This window comes from Carassius auratus, chromosome 16, assembly GCF_003368295.1.
Source record: "Carassius auratus strain Wakin chromosome 16, ASM336829v1, whole genome shotgun sequence".
Lineage (NCBI taxonomy): Eukaryota > Metazoa > Chordata > Actinopteri > Cypriniformes > Cyprinidae > Carassius > Carassius auratus.
This window is the reverse complement of record NC_039258.1, coordinates 10,852,865-10,875,665: the sequence shown is the minus strand read 5'-3', so window position 1 is coordinate 10,875,665 and position 22,801 is coordinate 10,852,865. Positions and strand designations below refer to the sequence as shown.

The following is a 22,801-nucleotide window of genomic DNA, read 5'->3' as shown; positions in this document are numbered from 1 at the left end:
AGTTTCATAATTAAGTTATTTTAGGATTCAATTTCAATGACATATTATATTTAGGTTTTTCCAGACAGTGGGAATCCTGCTGGTTCTTAAACAAGAATAAATCAACAAGGGGACAGAAGAAATGCAGTATAATTTTTTTTTGTAAAGCTTAATGAACACTTGAACGTTCACTTCAAGAACTGTAATTTCCAAACTGTCTGCACATCACTAGAGTCTTTATTTCTGATAAATGAGGTTTACAAAATGACACAGCTTAAGAGAGACATGGAAAAACATCAATTCTTCATGCTCTCTACAAAGAAATCATTACATGCCACTGTGATAGCAGCCACCAGCACAACAAACTCCTGAAAGTCCACTTCTCCATCCTGGTTCTCATCTAGTTCAAACATGATCTTCTCCACAACCATAGGGTCTTTGCTTGCCTACAACAGGATGCACAGTTATTATTTCTATTATGCATGCGAGATATTAAGGTTACTGAATGCTAATGTGACTTACCACGGCTAAAACTTACTGCTAAAAAGTCACTGAGTTCTCCCTGAAGCAAACTCTTGAGTTCAGCTTTGTTTAGCTTGCACTTGTCTCCCTCTTTGGAGGAGTATGTGTGGAACACTGTAATCAGGCCTTCCATTGCGTCTTCCAGTTTTGAAACCATGTTGTTTTTGTCTTTAGAAAATATACGGTGAAAAAAAAAAAAAAAAAAAAAAAAAAAAAGCACAATTATGTCTAGCACTCCAAGTCTATCGGTCCACATATGAACACCTGAGAACCTCCACTGGGGTTTTGTAGTGGACTACATGCTCATATTCATTCAAATGCATTTTCTGTATTTAATAAATACACTTTTTTTTGAAAATGCATAGCCCATTTCGATTCTTAAAAGCATGTACTGTTTGCACAGACACCTGCCGACCCCAGGGGCCCCACCATCCCCCAAGAATGGGGTTACACAGCCACTGAGGAATCTAATAGGAGCAAACAGGCCTTTTGGCACTATGCTGATGACAATCATGAGGGAGACGGAAGACAGCTATACATCAATTATTCAATTAGTCTTTTATATGAACTAAAGGCTCAGAGACTATTAATCTATTAATGTAGGCCTTTTTTTATATAGATTATATGGGTATTAAATCTGAAGTATCATAAAGAAGAAACTAGCATTGAATGATACATTAACATCAAAACATTCAGACTACAAGAAATCACTCATATTGGTAACAATATGAAAGTATGTATCCAAGTTAAAACTGCCTTACTCATATTACATGGAGAGTTTATGTGCCAATTGTTAAAGGAAAGGGTCTCATTTCATGCATTAACCTTTGACCTCATTAAATAATTATATTAAAGTGTTATTTATTCTTAAACCAATGTAAACTTTAAATCTGTTTGCACATAACGGCGTGTATACAATATTCCCATAAATACACCAGCACAACATTAATAAGTCTACAAAAACAAACTCTCAACTTACCTAATCAAAGAAGTGGCAACTAGCGCTGGAGAAGTTACTTGTGCTCATTCATTAAATAGTGTCCAGGCACCTGTGCGGCGGAAATAGCCAAGTGGGCGGAGCTTCTTCCAAATGCACCACGCACGTCCAATGGCGTCATCACGCACACTCACACAATCCAACATCTTTAAATGTGCTCAAATACTTTAAATGATCATGTTTAAGTAGTTTTTGTAGGTTCACCTTAGAGCACAGGTAAATGCTTAGATTTTGAAATTATTTTACTAGTACACTAATCAAGGCAAAGATCAAATTAAATCACATTACATATAGCTTTGATTTTGATGATTGCTTTTATTATTATTTTTTTTGTCAGGAAAGGTTCAATGTGATGCTTTGCCATGTTTACCCATGTACTGGAACTTGAAGTCTCTTGAGGCCAACAAGATGAATTCTTGGCATCATTCTATCTCAGATTTCACTTGTGTACTTTTTGTCTTATTCAAAAATGTTTTTGTTCAGTCTAAGGTTTAAACCAGGGGGCTGTTGCACAAAAGTAGGATAAGGGATTAAGCCAGGATATCTTGGTGATCCTGGCTCAATTTATCCCTAATCCGGTTGCACTAAAGCTGGATAGGGGGCAGGAGGATATGTTATGGTATAAATTACCATGGAGATTTATTCTGTGGAGCTAGCCTGCTCCAGACCAGGCTAAATTCCAGGATCTATTTAATCTCATCCCTAATGTCAGTCAGCAGTCACCACAAATGGAAACCAATAGTTATTTCACTGCTCACTATACATTGTTATCACATATAACTAGACCCACTGTCATTATTTAAACGTTTGTGATCATTAATTTCAATCATTTTGGATAAATAATGATTTTTAGATGATGTTGCTATCATTAGATAATTTACAGTTTCCCATAGACTATAAGGCTATATATAAAATGATAGAATATTAGGGCCACAGAGGGAAAAAAAAGACAAGTCATAATATTGTAACCAGTTGTTTTAAAGGAGGACAGTTGATAAAATGACAGATGTGGGGCATTTCATGAAATTGTACTTCGGTATGGTTTCATAAACAAAGACATGCTGATGTGCCAGAATATGAAGTATCACATTGTCATAACTATCAAAACTGTAAAAAGAATATGTTGCTTTTCTGCAGAAAGAACCAGCCTCATAAATTTATGACTTTATAATTTTTCCTCAGTGGGGCCCTAGTACTCTGTCATATAAACAAATACACATTCCATATGAATATAAAAACACAATGTGTAATAAGGACAAAACAAAGCAGGTAAACTATCAGCTCCTTTCAAAACTGAAGTCACAGTGACTCTACAAGATGGAAAGCACAGAATCAAAGCATATTATACAAAATGATACATACACATTCAAAGGTCTGTATAGAACACACCCTGCATGTCTGCACACTAAAATAAATGCAGGACAAATCCATTCACATCAACTGAACAGACAAATGAATGGATGCAGTAGCCTCCCTGCAGCCTTGTATTACACACAGTATACCGCACAAACATCATAAGAGGCCAAATTCGTAAAAAAACCAACCCAAAAAAACCCTATTTCCTCTGCCACAGCAGGACACTTTTTACCTAAATTGAAAGCACACATACGAACTAAAATTCAACACATATTGGTCCCTCAGCAGCCGACCACTGTCGTCATCAGGGAAGATTGCCGGATTGTCCCAGTCCATGGCTGGTGGCACTCTGGGGGCCCTCTCCTTCCTCAAGCAGGCCACATTGTGGAGGACAGCACAAGCCACAGTAATATCACATGCCCTAACAGGGTTGACCCTTAATTTGTGAAGGCATTGAAAGCGTGCCTTCAGGAGGCCAAAGGTCATTTCAACTCTGGCCCTGGTCCTGGCATGGGCATGGTTGTAGGCCTGCTGTGCTTCCTGGGGGTCTGTGAAAGGTGTCAAGAGAAAAGGCTGGCAGCCATACCCCCTGTCTCCCAGCAACACACCAGAGAATTCACCTGTCAACACAAAATCTCATCATTACTACCTCATAAACACAGTGATATTCTTGACACAGCCATGATGGTTATAAATAGGGGTTGTGTGGCTTACCTTGTGATAGGCACTGATAGATTTCAGAGGCCCGAAAGATTCTGGAGTCATGGACTGAGCCAGGCCATTTTGCCACAACATTGCTGATCACACAGTCAGCATTGCAGACCATCTGAAATCATAAGATGAGGAATATTACACCAATCAATGCACATCATTGGCAATGCAGAGTGTTCATCAATGGACAATATCAAAAAGTTATGTTCACCTGAACATTAATGCTGTGAAAGGATTTCCTATTCACAAAATCGGCCTCATGGGCACCTGAGGGGGCTTTTATCCTTATGTGTGTGCAGTCCACTGCACCAATGACATTGGGGAAACCGGTCACACAAAGTAATGAGTATCCTACTATGTGTTAACAGTTGTCCTGTAATTTGTAGATCCTCTTACCTGCAATCCTATAGAACTCCTCTTTCATGTCACAGAGTCTTCTGTGGCCAGGGAAGGAGATGAAGACATCTGCTAATGCTTTGATAGCCAGACACACACTCCTTATGCGGCAAATTGTGGCCTTGTTCAGCTGTTCTGCATCCCCCCACTGAGTACAGGAAGGCTCCACTAGCAAAAAAGCGCAAGGCCACACAAACCATTTGCTCCACACTCAGTGAATGGCTCCGTGCAGTGCGGTGCTTAATCCTGGGACCCAGTAGTCTGCATAGATACCTGATGCCATCTGCAGAAAACCTGTATCGTTCATATAGATGGTCATCAGGGAAGGCCAGTGGGTCCAACCGGTCCCTGAAGACCCTTTTTCGCCTGAAGGCTCTCCTCAGCACAAGTGCTTCTTCATCCACTACATCTCGCAAGAATGGGCATGCCATTGTCAGAGCAGAAAGGAACACACAATTTTGGGCCTTCATATAGGCTAGTGGCCACACCTGGTGCTGGGGGGGGGTGGGCAAAAGAGGCCGGTGCCTTATAACGATGACTTGGTTGTACTGATTGCTGTGAAAATAAAAAATACCTTAGAAAGATGCCGCCGTCCTGTGTGCTCACAATAAGAGCTCATATGTCATGGCTCACTTGACTTTACGAGAATATACCTAATTTTTATTTTGAGCTGTGTCATCTTCTTGCAGTTGGGGGAGGAAAGAAAAATAATGATTAATACATTTGTGTTAAAGTTAGCATACAGTGTACATTGAAGGCATATCTCACCTCCCTCTCAAGTTTTTTTATTTCAAGGTCCAGTTTCCTAATTGTCCTCTTTTTTTTATTTCGGACTCCAGTGCAAGATTTTCTATCTTTTTCTTCTTGTACTGAATGTCTATGTCTGCCAGTTCTATTTGGCGCCGGAGGTGGTTGCCATACAACTTTCTGATAGCTTGTGAGCTCTGTGAACGCAATACAATTAGCGCAGCTGGAATTTGGCAGGATGTGGTGTCCTTTTATTAATACGCACTATGTTGCCAGGCTGGTTTTCCCACTGTATAGCATCTGGGTCCTGTAAAAGAAATTAGATTTTTTGATTTTGATGAGGACTCCTCCCCATTGTAGAGTAAATAGTACTTTCACAGTCTTAACATGATACCTCATGCCTTCTGGAATCCAGAGAGATGGTCTCCTCCTCATCATCGTCTCCATGTGCTGTTGCTGCTGCACTGGGGCTTTCACCCTATCACATTTAATCGGATTCATATTGAAGCTAGTAGACAAGACATGCCAGGCATACAGTATGCCTTTGATGGAGTACTCACTGGATCAGCATCGTCTGGTGCTTGTGCTGGTGGCTCTAACAGGAACACAGTGCTGCCAGACACTGCAAGGCAATAGATAAACCAAAGTCAGACAGTCCAAATTGATTCAATATGAATGTGGTTGTATTCCATGTAGAGATGGAAGGACATACCTTGAATGAAGCGGGTGGCATCTTGGGAGGAACCTATGCTCGTCTCTTTCCCCCCAGGGATCCCCTCTAAGACGGGCCTGCCTTTATTTAGCTCCAAGGCCATGTCCTCTGCTGTTAAATATTAGTCAGGGACCATACCATTCTGCAGAATGTTCTTGTATTTGATTTTGACCTGCTGCCATGTCCGTTTATGTTTAATCTACATCACACGCACACACACACACACACTCTTTATCACAAGAACATTTAATGGAGTCACATTGACAAAAATGACTTGGTATTTTTGTATTGTTTTCAGTAAAAATATATATAAAAAAAAAAAAACAATAAAGATGTATTTTCTTGATTTTCTAAATGACCTAGCAAAATAAGTATAGGTTTAGACCAAAAATATAAACTTCAAGTAAATGTGGGCTTAAAACAAGCAAAAAAAATTAAATATCGGTCAATATAATAAGAAAAATTCTCTTGAAATAAGTTTACTTTTTCCATAAACACTTACTTTTAGAAAAGTTCTCTTGTTTCACTGGCAGAGTTTTTTGCTTATTTTCCTAGGTTATTTTGATCTAGAAAATTAAGAATTTTTTTTTTATTTTTATTTTTTTTTACCTAAAACAAGACAAAAATACTAAGAAAGAAAGACATTTTTGCAGTGCAGTGAGCAACCGACCTTGGGTCCTTTGAAAGGCGCTATATAAATTAAAGTGATTATTATTATAGCTCATCTATGTATTCAAGAAAATTTTATTTATATAGCACTTTTCACAATTGTTTCATTCTGTCAAAGCTGCTTTACATTAATAAAAGCAGGGGAAACACAAAAAAAACCGGTGGACAACATAAGCAGAGTACAACGGCTAAAATTAAACCGTACTGAGCGTAGTAACGTAAAATAATAATGTAAGGCTTTAATAATAATATATCATAGCTTTATACAGTGTGATGGAGTTACGTTACACAATTTCACTCATATATGCAGTGCATTTCAATAAAAAAAATGTAACCGTTTCATAATTACAGTACAACTGCGTTTTTGGAGATGTGAATTAAATATTTGATTTGTAATTGTGATGTTTCAGCGGAGCGGTGAGTGTGTAATTGTGCACTACTTACGCATTCAGGCGGTCTGCAATAGCTACTTTGCCACGCTTTTTCTCTTTGCTTTATGACTGTGGCGGTGTTGCCTTTCTTCTTAATTATATATTTTACCTCCTCGTATGCCTCCATGAGGATTTGTGCTTCCGACGGGGAAAAGTACGCGGCTCTAGTTGCCATGGTAAATCAGTTAATCTGTGGCGGGGTCTATTTGAGTGAGCCGTGAGCGCGCGCCTATCCAGGATTGGTTTCACCTGGCTTAATGAATCCGTGTCTGCTCATCCTGGCTTGGTCTTTGTGCAACCAATTAAGCCTGGACGCACATGTTTTGGCTTTATTGAGCTCAGCTGAGTCATTTATCCCGGATGTCTTAATTCTACTTTTGTGCAACAGGCCCCAGGTGTATGAATGTTCTATTTTGTAAATAAATAAAAAAAAATAATAAAAAGGTTGACATGTCTGATTTTAACCTATAGATGGCACTCTTAATAGAAAATCATGTCAAACCTTCAAAGACAGTAAGCACCCATGATATTTCTAGTATGTAAAGTATGCTGCAGTCACAGAGACTCATTTCTTTGCTCATTTCAACTATAAGCACTGATGTATTAGAATTGTTCAATAAAATAATTTAATTTAATTCCATAAAACAGGTACATCTAAAAAAAAAATAGAATATCATGGAAGAATTTTTTGTAATTTAATTAAAAAATAGCAAATAGGTCAGGTGAGTTGGCTGGCCAATCAAGCACAGTAATATCATGGTCATCAAACCACTTGGTAGTGGATTTGGCACTGTGGACAGGTGCTAAAGTCCTGCTGCAAAATGAAATCAGCATCTCCATAAAGCTTGTCAGCAGATGGAAGCATAAAGTGCTCCAAAATCTCCTGGTAGATGGCTGCATTGACTTTGGACTTGATTAAACACAATGGAGCAACACCAGCAGATTTTTATTTTCCCAAGCTGTAAGTCGTAACCATCAGAATTAAAACAAAACTCTTGAAATATTTCACTTTGTGTGCAGTGAAGGTTTTTTTAATTAGATGACAAAAAATAAAGACCTTTTCCAGAATATTCAGATTTTTTGAGAAGCACCTGTATGGAGTAGTGTGACGAGAAAGAGAAGTAACATCTGACAAAAAAATAAAGAGGATATGAAGACTGCTATCAAAGCAACCTGGGCTTCAATAATGCCTCAGCAGTGCCACAGACTGTTCTCCTCCATCCCATACTGCAATTAAGCAGTAATTCATACAAAAGAGCCCCAACCAAGTATTGAGTGCATATTTGCTTTGGAGATCATGAACCTTTCTGTTTTGTAACCTTTTCTGATATAGATCTTAGAGAAAATATTCAAAATTTTTCAGATACTGATTTCATTTTCCTAAGCTGCAAGTCATAATCAGAATAATAATAATAAAAAAAAAAAAAACTTAAAATATTTCAGTTTGTGTGAAATGAATCTAGAATATAAAAAGTTTGCTTTTAAAAAAAAAAAAAAAAAAAAGAAAAAAAACTTTCCATGATATTCAATTTTTTTAGATGCACATGTAAATCCAGATGTTTTTCAGGATTTACATGACTTTCATAGACATTCGTGATTACACTTTTTACCACATAAAATATTTTAGATGTCAAAGTTTCATAATTAAGATATTTTAGGATTCAATTTCAACGACATATTCATTATATTTAGGTTTTTCCAGACAGTGGGAATCCTGCTGGTTCTTAAACAAGAATAAATCATCAAGGGGACAGAAGAAATGCAGTATAATTTTTTTTTGTAAAGCTTAATGAACGCTTGAACGTTCACTTCAACAACTGTAATTTCCAAACTGTCTGCACATCACTAGAGTCTTTATTTCTGATAAATGATGTTTACAAAATGACACAGCTTAAGAGAGACATGGAAAAACATCAATTCTTCATGCTCTCTACAAAGAAATCATTACATGCCACTGTGATAACAGCCACCAGCACAACAAACTCCTGAAAGTCCACTTCTCCATCCTGGTTCTCATCCAGATCAGACATGATCTTCTCCACAACCATAGGGTCTTTGCTTGCCTACAACAGGATGCACAGTTATTATTTCTATTATGCATGCGAGATATTAAGGTTACTGAATGTTAATGCGACTTACTACGGCTAAAACTTACTGCTAAAAAGTCACTGAGTTCTCCCTGAAGCAAACTCTTGAGTTCAGCTTTGTTTAGCTTGCACTTGTCTCCCTCTTTGGAGGAGTATGTGTGGAACACTGTAATCAGGCCTTCCATTGCGTCTTCCAGTTTTGAAACCATGTTGTTTTTGTCTTTAGAAAATATACGGTGAAGAGAAAAAAAAAAAAAGCACAATTATGTCTAGCACTCCAAGTCTATCGGTCCACATATGAACACCTGAGAACCTCCACTGGGGTTTTGTAGTGGACTACATGCTCATATTCATTCAAATGCATTTTCTGTATTTAATAAATACACTTTTTTTTGAAAATGCATAGCCCATTTCGATTCTTAAAAGCATGTACTGTTTGCACAGACACCTGCCGACCCCAGGGGCCCCACCATCCCTCAAGAATGGGGTTACACAGCCACTGAGGAATCTAATATGAGCAAACAGGCCTTTTGGCACTATGCTGATGACAATCATGAGGGAGATGGAAGACAGCTATACATCAATTATTCAATTAGTCTTTTATATGAACTAAAGGCTCAGAGAGTATTAATCTGTTAATGTAGGCCTTTTTTATATAGATTATATGGGTATTAAATCTGAAGTATCATAAAGAAGAAACTAGTATTGAATGATACATTAACATCAAAACATTCAGACTGTAAAACGATCCACAAATGCGCTAATGAACAATAGCTTTCCATCATCGTTATTAAACTTAGTACAAGAAATCACTCATATTGGTAACAATATGAAAGTATGTATCCAAGTTAAAACTGCCTTACTCATATTACATGGATAGTTTATGTGCCAATTGTTAAACGAAAGGGTCTCATTTCATGCATTAACCTTTGACCTCATTAAATAATTATATTAAAGTGTTATTTATTCTTAAACCAAAGTAAACTTTAAATCTGTTTGCACATAACGGCGTGTATACAATATTCCCATAAATACACCAGCACAACATTAATAAGTCTACAAAAACAAACTCTCAACTTACCTAATCAAAGAAGTGGCAACTAGCGCTGGAGAAGTTACTTGTGCTCATTCATTAAATAGTGTCCAGGCACCTGTGCGGCGGAAATAGCCAAGTGGGCGGAGCTTCTTCCAAATGCACCACGCACGTCCAATGGCGTCATCACGCACACTCACACAATCCAACATCTTTAAATGTGCTCAAATACTTTAAATGATCATGTTTAAGTAGTTTTTGTAGGTTCACCTTAGAGCACAGGTAAATGCTTAGATTTTGAAATTATTTTACTAGTACACGAATCAAGACAAAGATCAAATTAAATCACATTACATATAGCTTTGATTTTGATGATTGCTTTTATTATTATTAGTTTTTTTTTTGTCAGGAAAGGTTTAATGTAATGCTTTGCCAAGTTTACCCATGTACTGGAACTTGAAGTCTCTTGAGGCCAACAAGATGAATTCTTGGCATCATTCTATCTCAGATTTCACTTGTGTACTTTTTGTCTTATTCAAAAATGTTTTTGTTCAGTCTAAGGTTTAAACCAGGTCAAAAAATATCTGTGTCAGACTAAAATAATCTTATATTGCGCAATGTTATGAGGTGGAGTGAGATATGTTTGTGGCAGCTCAAGTTGGTGTTTCATTTTTACAGTAATAAATGAGACTAAAATTAATCTATTAATGACATATACAATTGTATTTATATAAAAAAAATATTGTAAACTAAACTTAAAACTAATAATTTTCACTAAAGCAGGACCATCTACATCAAAACACACAAAACAGTGATGACTAAACATCTGCCACATTTATTATCGCTCTGAATGTTTCCACTCAGAAAAATCACATGAGAAGGTAAACATACAACACTGCAAATTGGATAACATGATGCGTCATAGCTTCTTGTTTATTTGGAAAGATCCATCTGTTCGGTAAAATACATTTTATGATTTACAACTAAATAGAGCAGACATTATTTATAAAACATCATTATTGGAGTTGAATGTGAAGTTAGCTGCGGGGATATCAAACTCAGAGTGAGGGGCACAGGTTATGCTTAATCCAGATCATAAAGAATAATAGAATGACAGTGAAATTATATTCAAACTGCCTTGAGACAGAACACTGTGGTGCCAGACATTAATATAATTAATAAGATATATTTTCAAAGAGGCACAGTATAATATGTCCTTTTTTTCCTTCTTTTTTAACAATAATAATATTTTATGTGGTTACCATGGCAACTTTATCTTATAATGATTTTCTCCTCGGAAATCAATCAAGCACATCTGTTTCTCCATCTATCTATTCATAGTCCTGTCATTACTATTAGTTTTTTTTTCAAAACCAAAACAAAGAAAGTATAAAAAAAATTAATCACAAATTCACAGCTACAAAATGCATTTACAGTATGTGTGCACAAAATAGATTCATTTGTCTATGTATAAAATGTATAAAATCTGAAAAGATTCTGTATTTACAAAATCATTTGAAATGTTAAATATTTGAATTTAAATATATTAAAACATTATTTCATGACAATTATATACTGGCATAAGGTGTGGGAACAGTATTACAGTTCGCTACCCAAATTAAGATAAGTATGTACTTGCATACTAAAGTAAACAGAACTGTATTGATTGTCAGAGTGAGCATGTGGTTTGTCTACTTGTTTCTGCTCACTGACTGAACATATGAGTCAGAATGAACTTTTTCCATACCTTCTGCAACCAGTGAGTCAACAAACATGCTTAGACGAATCTTAGCTTAACATCATTGCAGATCAGTTACCATAATGCAAGTCATATTCTGAATGTTGGGAAAGCAACAGCTGCATGTTCTTTCTGGTCATCTCTGCCACTGATAACCTTATTTATGTCCTTCAAGCAAGTTCTCTAAAGTTTGTTGACATCTATTAGAAGGCTCATCACTGATTTGGTGGGCATCTTCATTGGTTCCTGCAGAACTCTGGTCCTGTGGCAGCTCCATCAGGGAAACAGACCTCACTGAAGACAGGCGACTATGCCGGCTGGTCGTACGCTGTCTTATGATGTTTGGTTTGCCCAGAACACTCCTCAGCTGGACCCAAAAAAAGCTCTGTTCTGTTGGTTGCTGGGGCCACTCTAGGTAGGTTTTGGTATTGAGCATCCTTTTGAGCTTGCAGAATTTACTGGGAAGAGAAGTGGGGTCTATGGGCTCCTTCAGAATCAGGATGACATCACTGAACGTCTTGCCAATGGCCCGCTGTTGGGCAAAGTAGAGCTCGTAGTTACACCACTCGCTGTTCACAAAGTTCCGCGACAACACGAAGATTACCTTAATAACAAGAAAACACTTTAGGATGTGGTTTGGGAATGTATAAAATATTTCAGAACTTTAGATTGTTTGCTCTTTCATTTATTTTTAAGGAGTTATTTTATTTAATAGCCCATTTCTATCTCAGATGAAAAAGTAATTGTGAGACATTTACTATGAGAAATAAAGTTACATTGTACACACAAGCTCCAATTGCAACATATAAAGTTACACTGTGTGATATAAAGTTACAAGTGTCAGATATACTGAATGTTGCAAAATATTGTCACACCGTGAAAGTTTCAGTTGTGAAATACACAACTGTTTGGAGTTTTAAGGAAGTAAATATTTTTAATCAGCAAGGATCAGTTGATCAAAAGTGACATTTAAAGACTTTTACATTCATGTACAAATGATTTATATCAAATAAATTATTTCTATTCATCAAAGTATCCGGGGGAAAAAATCATGGTTTCCATTAAATTTTTTTAACTGCTTTTACCATTAATAATAATAAAAAATTAATTATTATTTAAAGTTATTTAAAGTTTGTCTTTTTTATCAAATAAATGTAGTCTTGGTGAAGATAAGAGACTTATCCTACAAACCCAAAATTTTAAATGGTAGAGTATGATGTGAATGTCATAGTTGAATGAGATATGATGTCGTTGTTATGGGAAATAATGTTGCAATTCTGAGATATATAATCAACGTTTTATTTTATTTTTACTCTGAGACTGAAATAGGCTTCTAAAATTTGAAGGCTTAGATATTTATATCCACACTACACTCGATGTGATAGAAATCTTCATTAAAAAAATATTATTTTTCAATTCTTGTTCCAATAATTTTAAGAATGGTGATATTGCATGTTTCTTTTGTAAATAGGCATCTTTGAAGAACATAAATGTGTGTGGACACACCTTGCGACTATCTTCAATGTTCTCAATGATGTTGTCAATGATCCACTTCCCTGGAGTGAAGTCTCTTTCATGGATGCAGAGGCAGTAAGGAGGCTTAGAGTTCTCTAGACAAGGGAGCAGCTGCTCTCGAACCCAGTCTGCATCCGCATGGCTGTAAGAGATGAAAGCATGAAAGGTGTAGTCCATAGCCTGGCCTGAACCTTCTTTATGAGCCCTGTACCTGGCTCTGATGATCTGGTATGTAGCTTTTATATACCATGGCACGTGAAAAATGTAGCACAGAAGCATTAGACCAAGGACAATGACCGCCGTTGTTGACACACAGATGATGATAACGAGTGTAATATTACAGGCTAAATGACCAGGGAAGTATTTTGATACCATTGTGTTGAGAAGACGCTCAGGATGGTAACACTTGTAGTTCTTTGGCCAGTCCGTGATGGTCACTTTGCCCTTGCTTGTGGTTTCCTGTATGAAGGTATAGAGATCACAGGTGCAATGGTAAGGGTTGTTGCCTGCGGTCAGGATGCGTAGGCTAGGCATGTCCTTAAAAGATGTCATGCTAACAAGTCCAAAAGAGTTCCCATCTAAAGCGAGCATCCTCAAGTATGGATTCCTCCAGCCGGAAGGGATGAACTTGATCTTGTTGCCACTGAGGAGGAGCTCAGTCAGATTGGATGCCTTATTAAAATAGTCCATGTCAAGCTGGTCTAGGCTGCTGTACGAAAGATCGAGGAAGCTTACAGAAAAGGGAAGGCACTTAAAACTGTCCCACGTCAGACTATTATGATGAGCGATTACTTTGGTAATGGTCGGTCTCCAGGAACAGTGACGTTTACCCATATATTGCAGCTGGTTGTGGCTCATATCGATCGTAGTCAGCTTAACAAAGTCTTTGGTCAGAGATGCTAAGTCACTGAGGCTGTTAAGTCGATTGCGACTGACGTTGAAGGTTTCAAGCTTGTGCAGCGCATTTCTAGTGTCACACAGTGGGTTATAAATATAACTGTCCCTCAGCTGGTTGTTAGAGATGTCCAGAAGCTCAACACTTTTCATCTCCAGCCACGAGTCACATGGTACGCTGTTGAAGTTCACATTCCATACAATGAATTGGCGGACATGATTGAGCCAGGTAAAGCTCCAGTCGAAGCGCATTATATCTGGATTACTAATGTCCCTGTGGAACAAAACAGCAATAATTAATATAATTAAGATTAATTTTCCTTTAAGATAAATACATACTGAGGAATGAGAATCAATTATGCCAATTCCTATGAATGATTCTGATTCCTATTTTTGAACTTTTAAGAAATAATTATAATATTTGACCCTGGACCACAAAACCAGTCATAAAGGTATTTTTTTAGAAATTGCTGAATACGAACACTTTCCATTGATGTATGGTTTGTTAGGATAGGACAATATTTGGTTGAGATACAACTATTTGAACATCTGGAATCTGAGGTTGCAAAAAAAATCCAAATATTGAGAAAATCACCTTTTAAGATGTTTTTATGAAGTTTTTAGCAATACATATTACTAATAAAAAATAAAGTTTTGATATATTCACAGTAGAAAATGTGCAAAATATCTTCATGGAACATGATCTTTACTTAATGTCCTAATTATTTTTGGCATAAAACAAAAATCTGTAATTTTGACCCATACAATGTATTTTTGGCAATTGCTACAAATAAACCCCAGCGACTTAAGACTGGTTTTGTGCTCCAGGGTCACATATAATAATTGTTGGGCAAAGTAAAGTTCATAGTTGCACCACTTGCTGTGCAAGAATTTCTGCAACAACATGTAGATTACATTAATAACGTGAAAACATGTTAGGATGCTGTTTGTGTTTGTTTAGTAATCTTGCTGGTTGTGGGAACAATATAATAATAAATAAAATATATATCATGTAAGTTAAATAAAGATAAATCCAACTCCAGTGCCAAACGATGAGATAATTTCAATAATAAATACATTTAAAAATATTATTGCATAAGGACAGTTTTTACAACTTTTAAAACTAGCCTATATATTACATAAGGAAATATGTGGTAATATAATGTATATATTTAACTAAACTTTATCGTATAACAGCAAGTCGGTGACGTCACTGATTTTAGCCTCTCAGTTTGTTGTAAGTTGTAAGTATCTGAGTCACAAAAAATAATACTTTTGTAACAATGTTCTTTCGTGGGAAGAAGGAGGCGGGAACCGGAAGACAATCAAAGGACTTTAATAATAAAATAAAGACAAAAAAGTGGCAGCCCCTCACAGACGACTGCCGCGCACAAACAAAATCAAAACACAAACTAAAGCCAAGACCTTGTCCTCTCTTGTCCTTCACGGTCGTCGCTCCTGTTTTATATCCTTCCATCTCCTCCGTGGGATTCGAGTCCGGTGGGTCGAGCAGGTGTCGCTCATTTCCAATCACTCCACCGGCCTCGCTCCATTCCCACGGATCTCGGCCCCGCCTCATTTGCCACAACTTTATTTAAAGGTGTCCTTGTTACACGTTACATGTACTTACTATTATAATAAAAATTAATTATGCATAACTACATGCAAGTAACACTAAACCAAACCATAATCCTAACCAAACCATATAGTAAGTACATGTAGTTAATAAATATTACTCAGTACTTGTACTCAGTAAATGAATAAGGACACCTTCAAATAAAGTGTAATAAATTATCTTAATACAATGTAATGGTAAAAGCAAGAAATGTCATTTAAACCCGTTTTTGGGAAAAATTTAACCATTCTAAAAGGATTTGATTTTCAGTTCCTGAAACATGTTTTTTTTTTAAACTGCAGACATTAAAAAACAGTAACATGAGGATAAATATTAAAGCATTTTCTTTTTTAAATCAACATTGAAAAATATAGTAGTTAATATAACTTACGAGAGCACAAGCTTGTCCAAGGTCAAGTTTGTTACACTGGATCCCTGTGATCTGTTCTGTGAACGAGCAAAGTCAATGAGCAGCAGTTCCAGGCCTTTGATTGAACTGATTGCCAAATTTACCAGAGCCATTCTCATAACTCCCTCATTGAATTTACCACGATAGAAGGTTAGGAGTTGAGTATTTACATACTGCAGGCCATTAAAAATATCATGTTTACCAGTATAGTACTGAAATTCAAAAAGGTTTCGGAAACGTAGCACATCAAAAGTCTTGTTCGCCAGATCTTTCAATATCATAGGAAGCATATCTGGCTTTTTGTCAAAAGCTATATCGAACCACAAGTTTTTTGTGTTGAGGTTGCTAAAATACCCAGGTTCATAACTTTTAAAACCAGTACCGGTTTTAATGGCAAACTTGTCCAATGAGATTTTCTTCAACACATAAATGTCATGGCTTCCCAAACTACTGACCAGCGATCCACCAATGGACAGCTCTTTTAACTGGGTGAAATTCAAAAAAGAAGCATCCAGAGATGCTTTGGTGTACAAATTATTGGACATTTCCAAAACCCTTAAATTTGTGAGCGGTTTAAGAGCTTTGAATGGAATTTCTGTCAGAGAGTTATTAAATAAGTTCAGATACTCCAAAAAAATGTTTCCATGAAAGGCATCATCCACAACTAGAGAGATGTTGTTGTAATTAAGCTTGAGTACTCTCAGTTGACTAAGTTTGAACAGATCTTGTTTGATGATGACCTGTATGGTATTGAAAGACAGGTCGAGCTCTTCTAGAGAGGCAGGCAGATTTGTTATAGGCACATGATCCAGCCGTAGACCTTTACAGTCTGCTGAACGCCCATCAGATGTTATTGTACAGGACTGACTGGCTTTAGCTGGTTTAATGTGCACAACTGCCTGGAGGCTGAGAAGAAGAGCCAGTAAAACAAACATTCTCATGGGCTTTGCTTCGATCTGAAACAGAGGATAGGGGAAAATATTTCCGTTATTAGCAACCCAACCCTGCAGTTTCAGTGTTTCAATTCATGTTTTAATAGTAAGGATGCTTAAAATCATGGACAAGTTCCAGCAAGCAAATCAAGCTCAGAATATGCTATGTTTACTGGAAAGGATAAGCAATTATTATAACTACAGTACAATTATATATGTAATAGCTATCTAAGAATGGCTGACAACGAGGAAATGAGAAAGAAGTTGGCAGACAATAAATGGTTTGTTTCAGTTGTGAACCATCCATACTGTCAGTTTACAGTTGATGGAAAAATGAAACATTGTGGTCCAACTAATGTTGACTTTTGAAAATCTGAGCATAGAATAAGTACTGAACACGTCAACATTTTTCTCAGTAAATATATTTCTAAAGGTGCTGTTGACATGAAATTTTCACCAGATGTCCATAACCACCCAAAGAGACCCTACATACAAAGAAAACAAAACAAAAACTGCAACTACGGAATTTAAGTTATGTGTAATAAAATGGAATCACACAGGGAAAAAGTATTGAACACATGAACGAAGGAAGGTGCAAAAAAGCATGGAAAGCCATGACACCAGATGAAACCTATCAGTAATTAGAAAGCAATTCTGCCCCTTGACAGTGGAAATTGGTTCGGTCTCAACACCTACAATACCAGGATGGTGAAGATGAAACAAGGGTGGACATTTCAGCAAGACAGTGATTCCAAACACACAAATACTCCTCACTGCAGACTGTAGTGCGGTGACGTCATGTACGTATGTGCCTATCGCGCATGTGTCTAAAACGCATGCACAGTAATGTGGCGATGCCACATACCTATGTTACGTATGTATTCACCGTAAATACACGTACGCGCCATACTAATTGGTATTAATGCACATGTCCATGTTCATTCACTTTCGGATGTTCGTAAGGTACGGTGAATTTGAGATTCAGTAGCAGTAAAGTCAAAGAACTACTTTTGTTTTCTTAAAAAATTTGCATTTGTGTTAATGGCTTTTAATTGTAAGGATGATTTGGTTATAATCATATAGAGTGTCGTTGCAAATGTGTGCAATTTCAATTTTAAAATGTTTTATGATATAGTATTCAAAGTGACATGGATTCTGCTGGTCTTTAAAGGGTCTTTAAAAGTCTTATTTTGCCTAAATCGAGCCTTTAAAGCTCCAATATGTAGGAATTTTGTAATAAAATTTCAGAAAATAACTTGCACAGTGTGATATATTTCCTCCAGTTGTGTACTTACAATATCTCAAAAGTCTCAAAAGATTTTTTATTTCAGAGAAATTCCGATGTTAAATAACTAAGTACACACTTTGAAAATAGCAGTATTTTCAAAGTGTGTACTTATGTTTCGTATGAAAGTGTTCCTCTTCTTTTGGGAGTCTTTAACTTCTCTGCTTATTTCTTTACACTGACTTCTTATATGTTCCCTAATTACTGTCAAGCTTTTCAAACTAAAGATAATTTATGGACTGTACAAACATGGAACACTGTTTTTCCTCATAATTAATTAATTTATTATTATTTATTTTGTTATTTTTGTATGTATTATTATAATTTGTTATAATTTTGAATGTAATTGTATATGCTAAAACCCAATAAAAAGTATTTACAAAAAAAAAAAAAGAAATATATTTACTGAGAAATATGGTGACGTGTTCAATACTTATTTTACCCGCTGTATCTCAAAATCAATCCTAATGTCAATATGAAAATATGGCAAACATCCTGTTCAATAGATATAGTTATAGACTTTATTGATTTTATATTGTTTCTTTATGCTTTAAAACAACTAATTGCATACCACAAATTTAAAAAGAAATACTTTAAGAAGCACATTTTACCTTTTACATGAGAACCTGTAGTTTTTCACAGTCTGGGTTTGTGGAAGAACCAGGAATCCCCAATAAACCATCCAACTTCATCTGCCGGAAAGAGTGATTAGTCAGTCGAGATGTCTTAAAGTCCTAATGAGATGCACAGTAATAAGGAAACACCTTTTTCCACGTGACTTACTGCGCAAATCAATATTTCTGCCAAGGACAGAAAGAGGAAATTATTAACCTGAAGTAACTCTTCCCTCTACAACAGACCCTTCATTATTGTATTTAGTCCCCCCACCTCCAGTTCAATTAGTTCTATAAGTGATTCAATTTCATCGGCATCTGCTTTTTGTTCTTTTTTTCTTAAAAATGTTCTGTTTTCTGTAAAGGAGCCTGAGGACAGTTGCAACAAGGGACAGTTGCCACATGGCTTATTTCGTCTATCAGGAATGAACTACAGTGATGATATTCAAACTGTACATGCAAAATTAGTCCTTCATTTTTTCTGGAAGAATGATGACAATTTTCTAATATACCATTTTCATGGTATTATCAAAAATCTAATCTAATGTGCAGTTTCCTTCTCTCTCACCCTCTCTTTGTCACACACATAGCTCACATGCATACACACTCACAATAAAATAAGTTTCATAAAATGGTAGATTTGTAAGACTGACTGATTTCTACTTTATTAACTGCTTGTGAATCAAATTAGTTCTTAAGACAGTCTTAATGTAGTGGCTATGTTTATGCAGCTGGCCTCAGTTCAGTAAACTTTAACAGACATAGGCTATTATTAAAGTGTAGTGTCTGGATTTTGATTCAACTGATATTATGTAGCTAAATTGAATTGTAATAATTATCCAAAACGTTGTTAATTTATTTTTTTTCTTTGTTTTTATACAGCCAGTTTAGCTTAATGGCAGTTTAACTTATGACACCTGTTATGGGTCAGTTGCAACATTTGACACTTGTATGCATATTTTCATGTGTACATAGACATGTTACAGCAGAGTGGGTAGCTGAGAGAGGTGGCTTTTCTTTCATTCTTTAATTTTATTTATTTATTTATTTATTTTTTGTATAAAATGTGGCTTTCTAAAAACAAAACATAAAATTAAGTAAATGCAAAAATGGTTGCAACCGTCCCTACTCTCCTCTACCTACAATACTCAGCTAAGCGTATTTGACGAGACTTAGGTCTCTCTGCAGAGCAAAAGTGTGCGTTTATCACCATGTGGGAGTTTTCAAACTGCTGGGTGTTTCTGAATCATGCAATCTAAATGATCCCCCTTACCCACCCCCACCCCTAAAACTAACGTCACTATGACGTCAAACGATCAGGTATCATGGTGTAAAAACACCCTGATCTGAATGGTGATTTGTTATCTTATGAATGCTTTATGAATATCCATTATATCCCATTCCGTTTAAAGAATTTAACTCCGTTATAAAGGCGATTCCTGCTGGTTTAATGTGTCTAATGAAAGCTTCCCTTTCCTATGAGTCATGCACAAAACAACTCTCACAGTTATGTTTGGGAGGAGTTTCGCTTTTAAGTAAAGAATGTAATAATACATTTATTCGTCAACTTTCTCAATCTCGAACCTCAATTTCTCCAAAAGGGAAGTTTTTTTGGGGTTCTAAAATAGCTAATATTAATTGGAGAAAAACATGGTTATTACCATATAAGTACTGCATACCGAATAAAGTGAAAGAAGTGCACTTTAAAATTCTGCATAATATATACCCTTGCAATGCATTTGTGTCTAAATTCTGTGATGTAGCTGATATATGTACCTTCTGTAAAAAAGAGAGTGAAGACAGTTGCCATTTATTTTTCTCATGCAATGTTTCATCACTTTTCTGGAAAGATTTGAGTGTTTACTGTTTTTCTAAAGTTAAAATGAATTGTAATTTACTCATTAAGGATGTTGTTTGTTTTTTTGAAAACCCAAACAAATCTTTAGAATCATCTGTTAACTTTCTTATCCTTGTAGCAAAATTCTATTTTCACAAACAAAGAATTCTTAAGAAAAAACCTAATTTTATAGAATTCTTATGTGAAGTAGAATATTTAATTAAATCACTAAGAATAATTAATAACAAAAAATGTATTTCTTTTTTGAGGAGATAAGATGAGATCTTTCTTGTACAATGATTAATACTTGATTTGCTGTATTTTTTTTATTTTATTTATTTATTTATTTTTTATTTTTTTGTATCTTTCCTTTTCTTCCATTAGTTCTGTTGACTTTGGATGTATTGTTGATAAATGTTATGCAATGTATGCTAAAAAAATAAATAAATATAAAAAAAAAAAAAAAAAAAAAAACACCCTGATCTGGTAACTCCCATTACTTTCCTGCAGAGACCGAAACTTGTGGGTTGACCTGGGAAAAAGTATGCATACAAATTAAAGCACATCGAGGGGCGCAAGAGTTCAAGAGTCCTTCAGTAGTCAACAAATATTTGGAGAATTTGGGGATGTGAGGCTCGCGAGAATTATGTTCAGCGTTTGGTAGGGTAAAGTTAGGTGATATCGCCGCCCTGACACTAGAATAAATATTGTGGCAATAAAAACGAGCAGGAGGGAGAAAATCGACGAGGAGGAGAAAACGGTGTTTATAAAGTTGTTTCCGTATACAGTCTGAGCTTTAAAGTTTGATTAATTTGATAAACTTTTAAAGACAAACAAACGTACACTGGAAGTTAATACAAACACAGGTGGCTGTTAGTTTAGTATCATACGGATCACAATAAGTCGGTTTAAGTCGTTAGCTAGGCTAAATTTGCACATGGCTGATATTCATCGTTTTGTTTAAATGATTCATGAATAATCCTTGTAGAAAGAAAACATATAGCATAGTGTATTTTTTTTAACAAGACAAAATTATGCTCACCTCTATCGAACTGGAAAAAGTTTCGAGTTTTCAGACTTTGCAAGTTGACTCTTATAAAGTTGGTCCAGGCGTTCCGTTGGTCACTTTGTTCAAGGTAAGTCCGAGCACATCGTATCAGCTTTCACTGAGCTCCTTCTTTCAGTCTGTACCTGCTGGTTCTGTCTGTGCTAAAACTGCAAGCGATGTTCCGCCCCGTTGGTTCAGTTACGCAGCTGTAGGGAGTGAATCAGAAACGGCCGTTCTGGGAAAAAATCTCAATAAAGGGGTAGGATACTACTACAACAATGGATATTCTGTCATCACTTACTCACCCTCATGTCGTTACAAACCTATATGATTTTTTTCTGTGTAACACAAAAGAAGATATTTTGAAGAACGTTGAATGACCAAAAAGCTTTGGTTACCATTGACTACTGTATGAAAAAAATACATTTCTCAAGATACCTACTTTCATGTTTCATCATCGAAACGAAAGAAGTCATACAGTGACATGAGGGTGAAACGATGACAGAACTCCCGTTTTTCTATGAGCTACCTTTTAAGTTTAAGGAGATATAACCCTTCATGTCAACCTGATTTTTAGAATATAGTGAATGACAATAGGGTGATATAGTTAATTATGGTGAATTAACTGTGATTCAAATTACTTTATTGTATGTTCAAAAAAAAAAAAAATTAATAATAAAAAAAAAGAAAAAAAAAAAAAAAAGAAAATATATATATATATATATATATATATTCAAACAAACAAACATTTTAGCTTATGTGTAAATTGTTTGAAGTAGGCCTACACAAGTTCCATTTAGAAATAGTGGGATGTACTGTGTTTTGCTTAAGTTTGGTTCTTCTCTCAGCATCTCTCAACAGGCGTATGGAACAACATAAGGTTTAAAGGGTAGTCCACCTAAAACTGAAAATTCTGTCCAAAAATGTGTAACTTTTTTTTTTTTTCTCTCTCTCTGTGGAACACAGATATTTTGGTTCATACAGTGGAAGTTTTGTTTTATTGTTTTATTAGGATCCCCATTAGCGGCCCATTTAATGGCAGCTAGTCTTCCTGGGGTCCTTTTTAAAAATCTTCACAACATAAAATTACACGAAACATACACAAATTACAATCAAGAAAATTCATACATTACAGTTACATTCAAAATATTACCAATTTAAAGAACATGACAATTTCCAGCTTTCACAAGGTCATTTGCAGCAGTTCCTGGGTTACTGTCCTCTTAAATTTATATTTGTTCTGAACTCTGCGTGATGAGACAAAGTCGATTCCA

At 35.9% G+C, this 22,801-nt stretch overlaps 2 protein-coding genes across 2 annotated transcripts; both read right to left on the bottom strand.

Annotated features, from left to right (window-relative positions):
- Positions 1-198: 198 nt before the first annotated feature.
- On the bottom strand, positions 199-21,691 carry LOC113116771 (toll-like receptor 6). Its single transcript, XM_026285100.1, has 13 exons — positions 21,522-21,691; positions 18,640-18,720; positions 15,794-16,767; positions 12,885-14,061; positions 11,538-11,982; positions 8,676-8,827; positions 8,469-8,583; positions 5,269-5,330; positions 5,103-5,186; positions 3,569-3,680; positions 3,148-3,474; positions 518-669; positions 199-425 (listed from the first exon to the last, which is right to left on the bottom strand). Exons 3-13 carry the CDS (start codon positions 16,750-16,752, stop codon positions 276-278), a joined length of 3,735 nt encoding a protein of 1,244 aa, XP_026140885.1. The 5' UTR covers positions 16,753-16,767; positions 18,640-18,720; positions 21,522-21,691; the 3' UTR covers positions 199-275.
- s100a1 (S100 calcium binding protein A1) lies at positions 8,357-9,791 on the bottom strand. Its single transcript, XM_026284035.1, has 3 exons — positions 9,689-9,791; positions 8,676-8,827; positions 8,357-8,583 (listed from the first exon to the last, which is right to left on the bottom strand). Exons 2-3 carry the CDS (start codon positions 8,814-8,816, stop codon positions 8,434-8,436), a joined length of 291 nt encoding a protein of 96 aa, XP_026139820.1. The 5' UTR covers positions 8,817-8,827; positions 9,689-9,791; the 3' UTR covers positions 8,357-8,433.
- Positions 21,692-22,801: the final 1,110 nt, after the last annotated feature.

Bases quoted from the DNA above. Each gene is read 5' to 3' on its own strand.
- LOC113116771 (XM_026285100.1), bottom strand. From the start codon at position 16,752: ATGAGAATGTTTGTTTTACTGGCTCTTCTTCTCAGCCTCCAGGCAGTT. The intron at 8,828-11,537 runs AAGGTTATCAGT...TATTTTCTAAAG, and splicing joins CTTGCTTGAAGGACATAAAT to ACAAAAACAACATGGTTTCA. The intron at 5,331-8,468 runs GTAATGATTTCT...ATTGCCTTGCAG, and splicing joins GGCTGTTATCACAGTGGCAT to TGTCTGGCAGCACTGTGTTC.
- s100a1 (XM_026284035.1), bottom strand. From the start codon at position 8,816: ATGGTTTCAAAACTGGAAGACGCAATGGAAGGCCTGATTACAGTGTTC. The intron at 8,584-8,675 runs GTAAGTTTTAGC...ATCCTGTTGTAG, and splicing joins AACTCAGTGACTTTTTAGCA to GCAAGCAAAGACCCTATGGT.